Source organism: Heloderma suspectum, chromosome 12, assembly GCF_057233095.1.
Source record: "Heloderma suspectum isolate Gila_16-S chromosome 12, 16-S_ref, whole genome shotgun sequence".
In the NCBI taxonomy this organism is placed as follows: Eukaryota; Metazoa; Chordata; class Lepidosauria; order Squamata; family Helodermatidae; genus Heloderma; species Heloderma suspectum.
This window is the reverse complement of record NC_139469.1, coordinates 24,088,053-24,106,524: the sequence shown is the minus strand read 5'-3', so window position 1 is coordinate 24,106,524 and position 18,472 is coordinate 24,088,053. Positions and strand designations below refer to the sequence as shown.

The window sequence follows — 18,472 nt, the reverse complement described above, 5'->3', positions numbered from 1 at the left end:
ATAGCAATTGGGGTATGCTAAAATTAGCATGTTAACAGTTTTCAGTGTCTTCCATTTTTTTACTCTTCAAATTTAAGCAATTTAATATATGCTGTTGGGTTGTCTTGTATTAAATATTAAAATATTTACAAATCCCATAAAATACTTTCCAAATTTGTATGAATATAACCTTTACTTATTACATTCTATTATAAATGTGTAATAGATTTGAATATAACATTTAAAACATATTAAAAACACAATCCTATACACGTCTACTCAGAAGTGGCCCCTTTAGTTCCTTGAGACTTACTTCCAGGTAATTTGGTATAGGATTGCAGTCTAATAGAGCAATCCTGTGGGGATGTGGGAGGGAGAATCCATGGCAGAGGAACTATCACTTGTGCCTGTCAGGGTGAAAAGTGGGCCAGGGGATGGGGGGAACCAAAGAGAAAATAAGTACGTCAGCTCCAAGGCTGTTGCATTTCCATCCATTCTAAGCATTTTATCCCACTCTTCACACAGAAGGCTCCCAGAGCAGCTAACAAGAATTAATATTTAGACACTCTGCCCTCAGGCTTACAATCTGAAAAGAGACAAGACATGAGGAAAGGGATTGGGAGGGAGGAGGAAAAAAAGCGTGATGGTGATGTTTGATTTTCCCTCAGGGGCATGTTGAGGGGATCAGAGGGCTTTGGATCGTGTAGATCCAAAGTCTCCCATGATCTGTCCCCCCATGCCCCCTTTACCCCACTACATTGGGATCCTTACAGTTAAGAAGGGACAGCAGCAGTTCTTTCTGCTGTCACAATGCAGAGGCCTCCAGGTGCTGATCTCTTTTTCCTCTCCACAGAAAGGGAGGGTCATAATATCCTGTGGTCCCTGGGACACCCTCCCACAGACCATAATTGTTGTTGTTGTTCAGTCGTTCAGTCGTGTCCGACTCTTCGTGACCCCATGGACCATAGCACGCCAGGCCTTCCTGTCCTGCGCTCTCTCCTGGAGCGTGCTCAAGTCCATATTCATTGCATCGGTGATGCTATCTAGCCATCTCATCCTCTGTCGTCCCCTTATCCTTTTGCCTTCAGTCTTCCCCAGCATCAGGGTCTTTTCCAGCGAGTTTTCTCTTCGCATTAGGACAGACCATAATGCTATACCATAAATGTAGCTTGTGTTTTCCTCCAAATCATATTTTAGTTTACATACTTTGGGGTATCAAAAAAACTTTTGAGATTTTAAATAGCACAAAAAATTAACATAGCATACCTTAGGTTTGTTTGCTAAATATAAATCAAACATGCTAAATCAGATCCCAATCTGTTTAGGGCGTCAGGAAACTTTCTGGGAATTTTTCCAGAAAACCCACATCGCTGTTGGCTGTTGCCCCTCACAAACTCTCTACAGACCCAAGAAAGCGCTGCAGAATGCTTTGCAGGGATTCTTTGTCAGATGCAGGAAGACTTCATTAAGGGTGGAAAGTCTGAAGTCTACTGACTTGGAGAGCTCATGTATTCATGCCAATAAAGTTTTTGTTATTGGGTGGTCTGCTTGAGAGGTAACAAGATAAATAATCTTTTCCACAATCTTGATGGTCTACATTACAGGTGCAAAACATTTTTGGTGCTTAATATAATTGAAGAAGTTGGCATTGCGTTTTAAGTGTGGAGAGGTAATATTGACTTGGGCATACACCTTGTCAGACAACTGAGGCCATCTTGAACCTTCATATTGCTGGGAGTACTTTCCTGGTTAGCTTGCGTTGTGTTGGTGCTGCTTAGGTTGCAGCATAAATGGGTTGTTTACAATCTGCACTTTCTGATTATATCTTTTATGCCAATTAGAGATGGTGGTGGGGTTTTATACTGTGAAAGGTGAATTGAGCTGTCATCTGGCAGCATTATCTTGTGTTTCCGAGTGACCCAGAAAGAGGTTGGTCTGGAGCACTTGACACAGTGGAATTTCTGTCAGCATTGTCGAGTGCTTAAGACAATGCCGGTATTTTTTCCAGGTCTGTTGCTTTATAGGCTTGCATTGCTGTGGTGTATGTTAATAACTTGCCCCCCATGCTGCTATTCAGTCAGCAGTGTGAGTCCAAATGCCATTGCCCGATAGCCCTGGGTTAAAAGAAGTTACAAGATTGGGTTATAAGAAAGTCTCATGTTTTCTTTGTATACCATTATGTTGAGATTTTGTCTAACTTCTGTAAAAAAAAACACCAAACTAATACATAACCCTGCATGGATGTGGAATTGACAGTTGCTGGAGAGGCTCTGCAGCTAGTGATGCTATTGTGTGTCATCCACAGTTACATACTTTGATGCTGCTGAAGAAATATTTTACATTGTTAAGATCTGGCCTCAATTGTTTAGGTGCCTCTGGGCAGCCTGGATTTTTTCCATGTCTGTGGTTGGACTTTTTCTGAAATAGTGTCTCCAAGTGCCTTTGTTGATTGGTACACCACACACACACACACACACACTGGAAGTCTTAATCATTGTCCTACTTCACATCAGACTCATACCCAAAATTGTTAATTGCCACTAAATTTCCTGTTCCCTTTGAGCAATTTTGGTCATAATGATTTGATCTATTAGTCCTTTTCTCCAGGTTGCAGGGGAGAGGAGGAGCATTCTATTTATTTGGTGTAATTCTCTAGCCGAGACATAGTAATACTGTTTTGATCATTGATCTGACAGAGCTTTCCCCTCCTCGAAAGACCAGTGGTCAGAATCATCTTACATGGCAAAACAAGCTTGTATGGTAAAAGCTTTTGCAGTCACAGTTATTGTTTTGATGTATTTATTTATTACATTTATATCCCACCTTTTTTCCTCCTTAAGGAACCCAAGGCAGCATATATAGTCCTCCTCCTCCATTTTATCCTCACAACAATAACCCTGTGAGGTGGGTTGGGCTGAGAGTCTGTAACTGGCCCAAAGTCACCCAGTGAGCTTCCATGGCCAAGTGGGGACTAGAACCTGGATCTCCCGGCTCCCAGTCCAGCACTCTCACCGCTACACCACACTGGCTCCCACTGATTTTTATATATTTATTTTTCCCCAACATTTTTACCCTGCTCTTTAGCCACAGAAGGCTCTCAGAATGGCTGTGATGACAAGGAGAGGTCCACAAATTTTGGCTGGCTTTGGTGGCCAGTCAAAGCATTTGCAGTCAATGGGACTTTATCCCTTTCCCAAGAGGCAGGCTCTTGTCCCTGACATCACTGTGACCTGATTGGCACAACACGGTGCAGTTTGTCATGGGTTATTTAACCCAAGATGAGCTGAAGTCCCACTTTGCATATCCACCTCCCCCCCCCGGAGTTGTTGTGTTGTGCAAACCCAGCGAGCATGGGTTCTGTTCTGTTCTGTTCTGATCTAGGGTTATGCGAGGGTTGTTTAACCCTCGCATAACCCATGCTCACTGGGCTCAGACAGCAACCCCCGAGTGGGGGTTGGACATGCAAAATGGCACATGCACAGCATCACGGTGAGTGAAATAACCCATGGTGGGCTGTCCTGTCATGCAAACTGGCCCACTCTGCCTCTGAAATGCAGTGTGAAGTCAGGGACAGTCCCCTGCTGTCATCCTCAAGGGAGTGCCTCAGAATGGAGAAGTCAAGCCAAAGAGGACCTGCCACCTCCTTCAAGCTAGAAGCTAGGCTGCTGGGGCTTGCTATTCTAGTGATGTGGTTCTGAAAAAGCAATGCCAAAACAAGCCCCTGGTATCCCCCCAAAGTTAGGGAGGGAGAAGGGGCAGGGATCTTCTCCACATGTTTGGTGGATGCCTCCACAGCAAAACTGCAGGAGTGTTCTCCACACCCTCTCCAGCTCCAAAGTTAGGAAGAAGTCTGCGGCTAGTTGGAGGGCAGTGAAACACTTGTCGCAGCCAGTGGAACTGTGGAACCCTGAGAGTAAAATAGCATTTATATAGCACTGACCAGAGTATTCTACATCAGGGATGGGCAGACGGTAGATCTCTGGGTAATTTGCAGTAGATCAGCAAGGATTTCTGACTCCAAACTGTTAAAGAGTAGGAGCAACAAAACGACTCTCATGGTCTAAATTTTACTGCTGAAATGAAGAAAGCTTGGGGTAACCAGGAGTGGGTTTTTGTTTGGAAGGACTGTAAGCTCCATTCAGTTGTGGTACCAAAAGAAATTCAGGGCTCAGAATTCTTTAATGCTAAGCGTATGCTTTTTGGACCAGGCTCCAGTTGGTTCTAGTAAAAAACAAATAGGTAGATCTCAGAAGCCTGAAATCTGCCCATCCCTATTTTAAGTGTTTCACATACATCATTTATTACTGGAGCTCAGGGTGGTGTACATGGGTTTTTTCTGTTTTATTCTTACAACAGCCTTGTGAAATTAGGTTGAGAGATAGTACCTTGCCCAACATTACCCAGCGAGCTTCATGGCACCTCTGTCCATTGCACCATATTATCTTGATAATCCTAATAGATAGATCAGTAATATTATTTTCACATTGGAGATGTGAGGAGGAAGAAGGGATAGGTAGCATAAAGCCATTTATGGCAGAGGTGAGTTTTGAACGGATGATTTCCAAGTTCCTGATTATTCACTGCCAAAAGATGTAGTGATGGCCACCAATTTGGATGGTTTTAAAAGGGGATTGGACTAATTCATGGAGGACAAGGCTATCAATGGCTACTAGTCCTGATGGTGATATGCTTCCTCCAGTATCAGAGGCGGTATGCCTATGTGTACCAGTTGCTGGGGAATATGGATGGGTGCTTTGGGACTTGTGTCCTGTTTGTGGGTTTCCCGTGGGCAACTGGTTGGCCACTGTGAACAGAATGCTGGACTAGATGGACCCTTGGTCGGATCCAGCATGGTTCTTCTTATGTTCTTAGGTTTACAGTTTAGAGTTTTAGCCCCTGTGCTACACAAGCTCTTAGAGATTCAGTCACAGTTATGTATGGCTAGTTGCCCGGTTGCCAGAGGCAACAAGGAATTGCATGCAGGAGAGTGAGTGGGCTGGTGGAACATAGGAAGCTGCTTTATACTGAGTCAGACCATTGGTCCACCTAGCCCAGTATTGTCAACACTGACCGGCAGCAGCTCTCCAGGGTTTCAGGCAGGAATTTTACCAGCCCTACTTGGAGATGCTGGGGATTAAACCTGATACCTTCTGCCTGCAAAGTATGTGCTCTGCCACTGAGCCACAGCCCCACTACCACTCCATCCCTCCTCTGTGCCTAGCATATAAACTAAGTGGGCTGCCAAAGGAGGGAAGTCCATCCATGTTGAGCATAGAAATGCAGAAGACTGCTGGAGAAGGGACAGAGCTCTTTGTCCCTGCTCTGCCAACCCCCAGTTCACTAGTAAAAATGTTTGTGGGCTCGTCGCTTTTGTGGGCTTATTTATTGGACTGATATATATATATATATATATATATATATATATATATATATATATACACACACACACACACACACACACACACCAACTTTTAAGCAGATGCCAAGTGAAATGTAGTCTATAAAAACAACATAACAAAGCAATATATATTATAACTTTATTGTTTGTATTTTAAAAATAATAAAAATGGTAGAAGCAGTAGGATAAATTGATCAATCAAGGCCCTAGCTAAAAGATGCCTGCTAAAATAATAAAACTTTCAAGGTCTGTTTAAAAGGGGAAATGAAGGGGCCCAGACATAATCCCTAAAGAGATCATTCTGGGTGCCATGATGGAAAAGCTGAGTGAAGTTCTGGAAAGGCTCCCCTTCATGGGAGGAATCTTTCCCTCCCATGAAGTTATGTCTTATACCTGAGCTACTTGCTGCTTTTCAGGTGACTTTTCCCTCTAAATGTTAACTAAAGTCAAGGGTCCACAAAGGCACTAGCTATTGGGAAGCACATTTTTAATCTGGCGAGCGCAGCATCAGGGACAATTCTTGTACTCCTCCTGAGCTTGGAGAAGGGTGAGGATTCTTCCCAGCCATGTGCTGAATCTTGGAGATATTTGGAAAGCTGCAAGGCTTCTCTCTAGTGTCCGAGTCCCACTGAATATGCCTGACTACTTACAAATGACAGAATGCATCTTCTGGCTACTACCCTAATATCTTGAGAATATATGCAAGGGAAAGTAGGGTATCAAGCAGACTGTGCATAATGAGGGGTCTGATCTTATTTATTTGTATTATTGCATTTCTATACCAACCAATAGCCGAAGTTCTCTGGGCAGTTCACAAACATCACTGTGACACATATCTAAAACCATTGGTGTCTGTTATTTCATTGTTTCTCCTCTTTGATGTTGAACTTTTCAGCATTTCTGTTTGTCCAAGTACTTTAATACAAGCCGCATATAATTCCTTGTTTTCCCCCCTCCCTTTGTCTTTGACAGCGGCTCTTTACTGAATGTGGTGTCTAGCATTTGCTCACAAGTTTATTACTTCGTTCTTTCTCAAGTTCCATGCCACTTCCTCTTGATATAGAAAGGTAGCTGTGATCTGAGATGTGTCAAATGGGGAAATACAGCATAGTGGGTGGTGGTAAATGATCTCCTTGATGCATGTGAATATTTGTACTCCGTTACCTGGTTGACTAACCTGCCTTTTGAGCGCAGCCTGTTTACCGGGAGCAACACAAAGAATGCTGTTCCTTCCAGCAATGCTGAGAAGCCCCAGAAGACAGCTGGGTTCAGTTTATATCCCCTAATGTGACTGTCAATTAAGAATTTGACCCAGAACATTTGAGCTCTCATCAAAGCACTGGCCTCATAACTAATGAGCTGTGATGTGAATTGCATGTGCACCTGTATAAGAAACCCGATTCCTCAAATCTTCTAAAATCTGGCCAAATCTGCTTTAGCACTTGTTTTATTTTGGCCTGGTCTGATTACTTGAGTATCCCAGGGGGCATGGTCAGAAGGCATATGATGCAGCTCTGTCGCTGAAGCTAAGCATATCTGGGTTTGGTTAGTGGCTGGATGGAAGACCACTTGAAATCCTGTGTACGCTGCCTTGAGACTTGTCTTGTGGAGGAAAGGTGTCTTACTACATGTATATCTCACAAGGCTTTATTTGCCTTCATTTTTGCCATATCGCTTCTTCCACATTTATCTGCCCCTGTATTAGGATCCATGAAAGCCTTTCTCTGGGTCTCTTCTTCTCTCCACCCTTGTCAGAGGTGATACTGGTGGTGAGCAGATATAGGGCCTTTTTAACTGTGGCACCCTGTTCTGGGAGGCTTGCCTGGCACTGAACCTGATATATTTCAGCACTGGATAAAGACCTTTTTATTTTTCTAGGCATTTAACGTCTGTTTTTATGCTTGTTTTATTCTGGTCTACTGTCTGCTATGTTTACTACATTATATAGTTACTGTTTTATAGTTTCATTTATGGATTTAAAAATACTTGTCTTGCAAAGACCGAGATCTCTATTGGATTGAAGAACAGGTTACTAAATGTTTAAAATAAAATAATAGGTATTAAACACTCATCTCACCTGTATATTTCATTGAGCATTTAGTTCCTTGCTTTTATTTTGCTTTCTTAATTGAAAGTACTGCTTTGGACTCAAAGGTGCAGGCAAATTATGTATAAATTTGCAGATGAGGAGATAATGTTGGTGCATACTTATATGTTCTAAAACTTTTTGTTGCCTGTTATGAGCCAAATAGTTAGGTGGTGTTGAAAATAAAGGGAAAGGAGGGAAGGGAGAAAGGAGGAAAAGAGAATTTGGGGAAGGGAAAAGCAGCAAGTAAGATTTGTGATCTTTTTAATTATCCCCGTAATGGATTTTGAAAGGGAGACAGAGAGGATAGCAACCCTGTGAAGATGCTTCTGTCTGTGAACAAATGGTATTGCGTGAGGCAAGCAAGATGGAAAGCAATTTATGATAAATAAAATTTACACAGGAGGTGTTGGGTTCAATAGCTAAATATGTGTTGAAATTTGGAGTGATGGGATACATGAGACTGGTGGGTGGGCAAGTAATTATGTAGTGGTGTTGCTTAGGTCTGCTTTCTCAATGGTAAGCGCTTTGTTAGTTTGTACCTGCAGGTAGGGGTTGCAGGGATTGGCAGAGGGCCACACTGTATTCCCCCACCCTACAGATTCTCTTTTAGGGAGCATTCAGTCAACCACATTTAGGGTCAGCAGGTGGCTGAGCTATTTTTGCTACTTTTTAGTGCAGCATTTTACTTCTATTAGAGAGTCAATGGTAGCTTTACTGGGGAAAGCAAAAGGGTGGCCTGTTGTGATAAGGGCTAAATCTACCCCAGGTTATGGGGAAGGGCATAATCTACTCTCCCCTCCCCACAAGTCATAGCATTTAATGTAAACCCTTGAGGCAAACCCACTTCTACCTTCATAGCCTCAGCCATGGTCCTGGTTGGTTGGTCGGTCAGACTAAAGTGTGATGCTAGTGTGTGTGTGTGTCAGAGTAACAGAAACCAAGTACTAGCTGTTTTTCTAGATACTGGATCTTGTTTAATTCAGTGTCTCTCTTGAAAAGAATCCTCACTCTGTTGCTTAAAAGGAAGCTTCTTGTGTTTGTGGTTGAAACTGAAAGCACAGTACATTAGCTGTACCTGTGTTCCTAGTCCTTGTTTGCTTCACACGTCAATTGCCATTGCTATTTATCAGAATAAATCATACAAATTTGTGCAGGCTTGTTCAGAGCTACCTAATTTATATTTATTTATTATTAAATTTATTAATCGCCCATCTGGCTGGTCACCCAGCCACTCTGGGCGATGTACAACACACCATAAAACAATTTAAAACAATAAAATTCTACCATAATTTTTTTTTTTAAATACCCTAACCCACCCCAAATGCCTGCCTGAACAACCACGTTTTTAATGCACGGCGGAAGCTCATTAAAGAGGGGGCATGACGGAGTTCCCTAGGGAGGGAGTTCCACAGAGTGGGGGCCACCACAGAAAAGGCCCTCTCCCTCGTCCCCACCAGTCTAGCTGTCCTGGCTGATGGGACAGAGAGAAGGCCATCCGAGGCTGATCTTGTTAAGCGGCCTGTCTGGTGTTGCTGGAGGTGCTCCTTAAGATAGGCTGGGCCGGAACCATATAGGGTTTTAAAGGTCAAAACCAACACCTTGAATTTGGCCTAGAAAACAACTGGTAACCAGTGCAACTCCTTCAGCACTGGAGTGATGTGATCTCGCCGGCGGCTGCCTTTAATCAGACGAGCTGCCGCGTTCTGTACCAGCTGCAGTTTCCGAACCGTCTTCAAGGGTAACCCCACGTAGAGCGCATTACAGTGGTCTAAACGAGAGGAGACCAGGGCATGTACTACCGATGGGAGCAGATGGTCGGGAAGGAAGGGGCGCAGCCGCCGTATCAGATGGAGTTGATACAGCCCTGTCCGGCTCACAGCTGACACCTGAGCCTCCATGGACAGCTGGGAGTCCAAAATGACCCCGAGGCTGCGGACCTGGTCTTTCAAGGGTAGCCGTACCCCATTCAACACCAGGTCAACATCCCCCAGCCTCCTCTTGTCTCCCACCAAAAGTACCTCGGTCTTGTCAGGGTTCAGCTTCAGCTTATTCCTCCCCATCCAGCCACTCACCGTCTCCAGACATTTGGACAGGGATTCTACGGCCAACCTTGGTGAAGATTTGAATGAGAGGTAGAGCTGCGTGTCATCCACATATTGATGACACTGCACCCCAAACCTCCTGATGATAGCCCCCAGCGGCTTCACATAGATGTTAAATAGCATCGGGGAGAGGATGGAACCCTGTGGCACCCCACAAGTAAGTGGCCACGGGTCCAAAACCTCCTCTCCCAGTGCTACCCTCTGGTACCTGCCGGAGAGGAAGGACCGGAACCACTGCAATACAGTGTCTCCAGTGCCCAACCCCTCCAGGCGGTCCAGGAGGATACCGTGGTCAACGGTATCAAAAGCCGCTGAGAGGTCGAGGAGAACAAGGAAGGAGCATTCACCCCTATCCAGAGCCCTCCTCATATCATCCACCAAGGCGACCAAGGCCGTTTCTGTCCCATGCCCAGGCCTGAAGCCCGACTGAAATGGGTCTAGATAATCAGTTTCTTCCAAGTGTGCCTTCAACTGCACCGCCACCACCCGCTCAATCACCTTGCCCAAAAATGGCAGATTTGAGACTGGGCGAAAGTTGTTCAGAACTTGAGGATCCAAGGAGGGCTTCTTTAAGAGCGGTCTTATCACTGCCTCCTTGAGGGCTGATGGCATCACTCCCTCCTCAAGGGAGGCATTCACCACCGCCTTGATCCCCTCAGCCAGTCTCTCTCTGCAGCTCATAATGAGCCAAAATGGGCAAGGATCAAGTAAGCAGGTGGTCGGCCTTACAGATGAAAGCACCTTGTCCACTTCATCAGGAGGAAGAAGCTGGAACCGATCTGAGTTCCAACTCAACTAATTGAGTTGGACCATCTAGTCTGTGTTTTCAAGCTAAGTCACTTGATCTCACTGGAAGGGGTTCTTGTTCTAGAACTCCCTGCTACCTACTGGGATGGCTCAAGGTGAGAGGCCTAATAAGTACAGTGGCTAGAATCTGATTATCGTGACACATGCTAGGTGGTCTTTGACTGGGGAGGGGGGAGAGTGTGACTTGTGACTTCCTACATTGCCATGATTGACTGAAAATTAAATAAAAGTTGTGAACTGCTGTGCTTGAAAAGTGCTTGAAAAGTTTATTTCAGGGCCTGGGAGAGATTATTTCTTGGGGTGGCGATTTAATCTGGGTAGATTAGGCTGTAAATGATTATCTTATACAAATCAAATAACTTAGACTGTGGAAGTCTGTTTTCCAGACTTCTACATCCATCTGGAAAAATATCTTGGCGGTTGTAGGTTTCTGAAACCTAGCAGTTCAACAGGGTAGCATAAAGGTGATGTGAAGCTATGAGGGCTGACTTCTTGCATATACATTGTCCTCATAAAAACCTGGGAGAGGGAGTGTATTTAAAAATATCGGGAATAAGAGCACCAATGGACCCAACAGTAGAAGCACTGCATTATTTATGAAATTGGAACAAAACATGAGGTTGAACATGTTCCTACTTTGTAAAGTTTACAGTGTACACAGTTGCAAGAATGATAGTAGCACAGAAATGGAAACTGGAGAATTAATTTTCAATCCAGCAGTGGCTAAATAAGTGCTTGTAGGGACAGGGAGCTGTACAAAAATTAATGTAGTATTGGGAGAAGAACTCTGGAGGAAACTTTGCAAGAAGGAAGTTTAATGAAATGAATATATGCAATGTCCATGTAGCTTTTGTAAGCTTATTTAATATTGACAAACCTTTGTTAATTACATTTTAAAAACTAGCAGAGGTTTTCAGATTGTAGAAATACTTTTTCAGATATTGGAAAGAACTGCTCCCACTTGAGGAGCTAGTGTTCTTTAGCGAACAAAGTGTTGGACTTGGATCTGGTAATTTGGGTTCAAATCCCTACTCAGCCATCAAGTTTCCTGAATCATCCTGGGGTCAGTCACTCTCTCTCAACCTCACAGGGTTGTTGTGAGGACAAATGGTGTGTGTGGGGGGGCACACATAATGTACCCACCCTGAGCTCCTTGACAGGGGAAAGGCAAGATGAAAAAAATAATAGCCTTCTAGTACTGGCAGCATACTAATTTGGCTTTGAGTCCCCCCCCCCCCTCTCTAGCAGTACATGCATTAGAACAGGAGCAGAGAATGCTTGTTTCCTTTGGCATTAAGCACTTGTGTGGTTAAGCATTGGGTCGGGTTTACCGTATTTACATCATGGCTATTGTTGCAATCGATATTCTGTTCTGAGCTGCTAATTGGAGACAGTAAGGTTAATAGCTTCTGTTAACACAAGAAATAATTACAGTACAGCTTTTAAAAATACCCTCTTCTCAAGCACGTGTTCTGCCAAACCAAGTTTGAATTCATTAGTCCCGGTGGGAAGAAATTTTAGGGGAAGAATGCCACTAGTGTTGAGACGTAGCTGTTCAAATAGAGAAAATCTGGTGTGTTTTATATTCCAGAAAACTGACTGGGGACCCAGTCTACTGGATTACAGGAGTTTGTGGAGGGGTGGTCTTTGTATAAGCTCTAGCTCAGTGGTAGAGCATATGCTTTTCATACAGCAAGTCCCAGGTTCTGTCCCTGGTAGGGCTAGGAAATTATGTTTCCTGAAACTTGGCAAACCCCCTGCCAGACGGTGTCAACAATAGGGAGCTAGATGGACCAATGGTCTAACTCGGTACAACGCAGTTTCCTGTGTTTCTGTGCATAAAACATTTTTGCATAGTGCCTTGTACTTTGGCTCTTCCCCAGTCCCCAAATATTCTCCCTTTAAATAATTGGCAAGCAAAGGAGATTTTCAGCTACAGCTGTATATAAAACACAAACAATGCAGGTCCGTGTAGTGCTTCATGGAAGGTTTTTTTTTTGTTGACTCAGTAGTAGTGCACAGGGATAAACTGCATAATCATCTTCACACTTCCTCTTCCAATGAACTCTTCTAGGACCCATGGGTTACACACACACACACACACACACACACACCTTTTGCAAATGTTTTCCAACTCACATGGGAGGCAAAGCAGACTTCAACTGGGAAAGTCAAATGCTTCCTCAACAGCTCAGTGAACATGGCTGTGGCAGCCTTGTACAATACACACACACACACACACACCACTCAACAGAAGGAAAAAAATATGCCTGTGCACAATAGCAGGTCTGGCAAAATAGTCTTCTAAGGTAGGCGGCACTGGAGCATGACTACAGTTCCCATTTTACAGAGAAGGAAAGTGGGTAGAGACCATTTGACTCTTAGTTACAGCAAGCTGGGAAGTACCCAAATCTCCCAGGAGTGCCCAATTTGGGCTGCATTTGAATCTGTCAAAAAAAGTGATCAAATAATAATCTTATGTGACTGAGTCCTTGGAATCTGAGTATATAACATGCTGGATTGGGTTGACAATCTTCCATTCTTTATAATGATTGGAATGACCTCCGCTGAACAGACAATCCTGTAGGGTATGCATTCTATTTTAAGCCTACGGGGAGAAGATGAAAATGCAGTATTCTGTTGCTAAGATACAAACTGCAGTGTGTAAACCAGCCAAAATTCAAGCTCTCCTAAAGAGTTTCTGAGTTCAAGTTGAATTGGTAAAGTAGTATATTTTACCTTACCCCACTATATTCTGTCCCATGGAAACTGGGGAAATCCGATTGTGATGGAGTGGGAGTGGCTCAGTGAGCCTGTGTACACCAGTTGCTTGGGAACCTTGGGGGGGGGGGTGCTGTTGCGCTCATGCCCTGCTTGTGGGTTCCTGGTCAACAACTGGTTGGCCATTGTGTGAACAGAATGCTGGATTAGAAGGACCCTTGGTCTGATCCAGTATGGCTCTTCTTATGTTCTTAAATGGAGACGAGGTGGGGAAGAATGTGGAGTTTAAGCATAGACTACCATTGGAGAAAAATGAAAGGTTCCTGATGGAAGATTAGCCTGGATTTAGTGAACCGTAGACATTCAAGGTGTGTGATGCTAATACTTCTCTTGAAATGTCTTTGGCAGGCATCAGAAGAGGCCTCACTACGAGCTTTGGAGAGCCTAATGACAGAGTTTTTCCACAATTGCACTACTAATGAAAGGAAGCGTGAGATTGGTAAGCTCACTTATGTTTCCACTTTCTCCAATTTCTGTAGGAAACACCTTTGACAAGGCACGGCATTTTAAGGAACACAGATTTTCAAAATTAGCATTTCTTGTTTTACATAGCTGCTTTCGTTATGTTCTTAAAAGCCCTTGAATATAACCAGAGCATTCAAATGCCAGTATCCTGGGTTCTTTTTCATGTACTTCCCAGGTGGACAGTCCAGTCCTCTTCTGACCAGTGGCACCTGACATTTGGATAAGCACAGTATTAGCATCTGTTTATAAGCTTTCTGTCTAGCCTTGCATAGAAGCTCAAAACAAAGCCCACTTGCATTAATGAACGCAAGTGTTACAAGGCAGCTTCAGCTATGGATTATCAAACCATCCAGAAGGAATTGCTGCTTTCTACAGGCAAGTAAATAATGCCAAGGCTCATCTTTCTCCATGTAGAGCTGCCATCAAAGCTCTGTGCCTTGTTTCATTTAGTATGTATACAAGCGTGAAATACATCTTCATAGCACAGATGGAATTCACAAAGAATGTATGAATTATTTAACTTTTTGTGAAACTCCAGAACTACAAGCGCCCCTGTTTATGAAGTTCCTCCTTTCTCCCACTTACTGCTGCCTCCTGCAGCCATTTGAACATGGGAATAATCTACATTCCAGAATAAGCCCCCAACAGACTGTTTCAAAAGAAATTTTCTGTGCCAGGAAGCATGGATTAGGTGCATGGCCATTATCTGTCAGCATCCAATAGCTGGTAGGGTGTTTCAAGTCTGACATGAACCGTAATGACAGGCTATTATCCTTTTCTTGGCTCTTTTGACAAGGATTTCTTGCTTAGGGCAGGGCTGTGCTAAAGGTAGATTGGTGTCAGGATGCGCCCTAGCTGCCTCTTACAGTCTACTCCAATAGCCAACTCAAGACACGGACAAAAGGATTCTTTTCAAGGCTTTAATCCTTTTACAACTTAATGACTCTTTCAGATGCTAATCACCAGCGACTAAGCAAGGAACAGCACTGGGGAAAGATAGCAGAGTAGCCTATGCTCCAGGTTAGGCAGTTGGTTCCCGTTTGAAGGAGAATCACGGGAAGACCCTGAACTTATGGGCTAGGGAGAGATCCTCCCTCTTTCTCTTGGGTCCTTGGGATGCGACCGTTGCTTGCGCGCCAAATGAGCGCTATGCCTCCTTTCCGCACCCTCCATCTGTCGTTGCTCCCTGCATCAGCGTCAAGCGTCCAGCAAGCCCCCCTCCCGCACTCGCTCGCTGCCAGGGTCACTATCTATCCCAGGAATGCTGGCAGGAGGAATCTCTGCCAGCTGCTGTGCCTGTGAGAGATGAGCGAACTCCTCTCTCACGGATTGCTGTTCCTCCTCAGAATCAGAACTGCTCTGGGGTTCTATTGGCTCAGTTTCCACCCTGACAGTTGGGATCTAGGAATGGATCTTTGGGTGACTTGCAGAAGGTGAGCAAGGTTTGCTTCTGATTCCCATTAGTTTTAACAGCAGGAAATAAAAATGTAAATAAAACCTAAAAAGAATTCCTTGCCATGGCTGACTTCATCTCCCAGTCTCAGTGGTCCTCGACTCTTAAAGTAGTTTTTAGACCTATGTTAGAATTCTTGATGTACACTAACTTGGATGTAGTTTTGTATACATACGTCCTCTCAGTCTGTGGCTCATGCATTGCAGTAGATATTTGGCTCCACAACCTTAGCCAGCATTTTGCATCTGTCTCCTCCTTTGCACCAGTATTTTGCATCTCACTATGGTCGGTGGACCTTGGGTTTCTAATAAAGTAGATCCCACAAGTCTAAAGCCTGCGCACTTCTGACTTGGGCTCAGATGAGGTGTGGTGATAGACCCGCCTCTTTAAATGTGGTGTCTGCTCCAATCAGGTGTAAAGCAGGGGGGTGGCGGTCCAATTTTAAGAGCAAAAGGGGCACATGCTCAAGGGGTGTTGAGCTGATGCTATTTTTGGTGGAAAGGCAGGATATAAATTAATTCAGTTAAAACTCTCCCCCTGTTTGCAGCTTACCTCCCCCCCCGCCCCACATTTGCCTTCCCACAATACCAGAAGTGAACCTGACTAAGGAGATATGCAGTGAGCATGGGGAGAGAGCAGCACCATTTACCTTAAAATTGGACACATCCGCGCTTGCTTGATACCTGATTGGGGAGCACTGCATTAAAGAAATGGGTCTGCCACCATCATGTCTGGTGTGGCTGTTAGACCTGCTGAATCCCATGTTTGTTAGCTATACTCTGAAGCCTGTTTCCTTTAGACAGCAGCTTGGCCTTGCCTTGCTTCCACCATTGAATGCTAAACCCAGAGAGGGTGCAGCACTGAACCCCTCCTCCTTCATGGCCTGCATCTCCATTCTCTACATATTGCTGACGAGAGAAACTGTAGGTTTTTCATTGTTGTCTCTGTGCGTCACGCCCATGGGTTCTGCGCCTGTTTTCCCCCTGAATTCTTGTTTGACTACCTCAACAACAGCCTCGTTGAGACCTTCTTCCTCATCTTCTCATTGGAGCGTTAGCTGAGCATATTTTTCCCTCCCTTCTTTCCGTTTTCAGTTTAGTTCTCCTCTCCTATTTGCTTTCCCATTCTCTGTGTTGGGCTGGAATTATGGCCCTGAAACGTGCTCAGTGCGGGAGTAAACTATCCCCTCAGACAGCCACTCCCTCTCTCTCCTCTGCGTGGGTGAAGGTCATAAGGTGGACTCTTGCTGCTTTTGCCGGGGTTTACAGAGCAGGCCCAGCATAATCAATTGTCTCAACTATGGGCACTCTTCATTTCATTTCATTTATTATATTTCTATACCACGCCATAGCCGAAGCTCTCTGGGCGGTTCACAGAAATGAAAAACCATTAAAATACATTATATAAAATATAAAAACCATTCACATAATGACATAAAACAAATTGCACACAAAACAACATATATCTAAAACAATTTAAAACAATCAGCCAGAGACAATTAGAGACTCATTATACGCTACCAAATGCCGGAGAGAAGAGGGCAGTTTTAACCTGGCGCCGAAAAGATGACAGTGTTGTGTGGGTAGGCTTTAAGAGCTACAGACGCTGATGCAAAGAGCCAATCTCGATCAGCTCCATTTGAGATCTGCTCCCGCAAGAGTGCCTGTAGCCCATCAATTAGGCTGGGCTTGCTTTATAAACCAGATCGTTGGACATACCATTGCTGACAGCTACTGCTGAGCAGGACAAAGGCTCTGTTTCCACCAAGGAGCCCTCGCCTTTGGTCAGTGCCCCACATGTGTCCACCCTGGTGCTTTTACCTTCACCTATGAAGCCCAATTGGCTGCTTCAAGATCAGTTCCATTGATCTGTCAGTATCGGTGCCTTGTGCCACGTTTTTGGTATTGGCTACACACGTTACCACTTCTTGGTTGGTTCCGTTGGATCAGCCAGTACTGTTGTCTAGCACCATGCCTCCGGGTGCAGCAACATGTAAACCAGACCCTCCCCCTACTCCTGGTCAGTCAACTGACTTCGGGCAAGCCAAGAAGGTGAAGCCCGATATTTACTTCAGGTTTGGTTTAATCCACTTGTACTGTGTAAACTGAGGAATATAAAATGAAGGATTGTTGTCTGCAAATCTCATCAAAAGCGTTCTTTCTGCTTGGGTGTGGTAATCTAGATCTCATAAGTAGCCTGCACTGTATGCGATTGCCTTGCATGCAAGCAGGGGCACCCTGAAACTGTGCAATTCCTGATCATGGAAGTTGAGCTGTGACTTTCCATGAGGTGTGTGCTTTCGACTGCCCCCATCACACAAATTGCAGGGGAGCAGGACTTGTGGCCCTCTGGATGTTTTGGGCTATAACTTCCCTCAGCCCTAACCAGCATAGCCAACGGTGGGAGGTGATGGGAATTGTAAGCCAGAACATCTGGAGTGCTGCGCGTTGCCCAACCCTGACACAAATCGACTACTTCCATGACCTCTGTTAAATTAACATATTGGCCACCTTGGGCAATACATGAACTTGCTGTTATGAATTGTGGAAATCTCCCATGGGAGGAGCTGAACCCATCTCTGCATTGCAGCAAGAACCACTTATAGTCTAGAATATTTCGTGGTGATATATCTATGCACCTGTATGTTCAACAAGAAGTGGCTCTAAGGGGTTGCGAACTACTGTGAACTGCTTCAAAACAAAGCCACTTCCCAGTCTTCTTTCATCAGGATCTTGTATTTTAACCCTTATACTGCAAATGAGAGGCTATGTTGGAGTTTAGCTAAAGCAACACAATGGCATACTTCAATCAAAAAATTATTTCTAGGCTGCCGTTAAGGGTGGAACCCTATGAAGGTGGCACAAGTGTTCTGAGTTTCATCTTCTTTTGTTACATAAAAAGCCCATCTCTAATTAGAGTATTGAATTTGTTAATTATGCTCTTCGGGGTCTGCCTGAATCACTTGAAATCACTGATATTATGTGGTGTAGCCTGCAAGCTGGAAACGAGCCAGAGAAAAGTGGGTATTCCTGAGATTCTGAGAAACTACTAAATCATGGAAGGTATGCCAGAATACCAGACAGTCTAGCTATGTAACTGGCAGACCATTAGTTTCTTTGTGGTAGCTGCAGTGATTAAGCTTGAGAAGCTGTGAGGGCCCCTTAGTTTAAGAAGTGGGAGTAAATTCTGAAGGTGCCATTGAATTGCTAAATGGCGTCCAAAGGATTTTAATGCGCCTTTTTGTTTGTGTGAATAATTTATTTTTACAGAGGAGCTCCTGAATAATTTTGCCCAGCAGATCGGTGCCTGGAGATTCTGCCTCTATTTCCTGTCAAGCACAAGAAATGACTATGTAATGATGTACAGTTTGACAGTGTTTGAGGTGAGTTACCAGGCAA

The 18,472-nt window shown here is 44.3% G+C and overlaps 1 protein-coding gene across 3 annotated transcripts in view; it reads left to right on the top strand.

The window, feature by feature from the left end:
* Window positions 1-18,472, top strand: part of XPO6 (exportin 6) — a 72,502-nt gene that overhangs the window by 6,693 nt on the left and 47,337 nt on the right. For all 3 annotated transcript variants that reach the window (XM_084818788.1, XM_084818790.1, XM_084818789.1), the window contains exons 2-3: window positions 13,505-13,595; window positions 18,344-18,456. In XM_084818788.1, coding sequence (XP_084674914.1) covers window positions 13,505-13,595; window positions 18,344-18,456 — 204 coding nt within the window. The remainder of the gene's footprint in view (window positions 1-13,504; window positions 13,596-18,343; window positions 18,457-18,472) is intronic.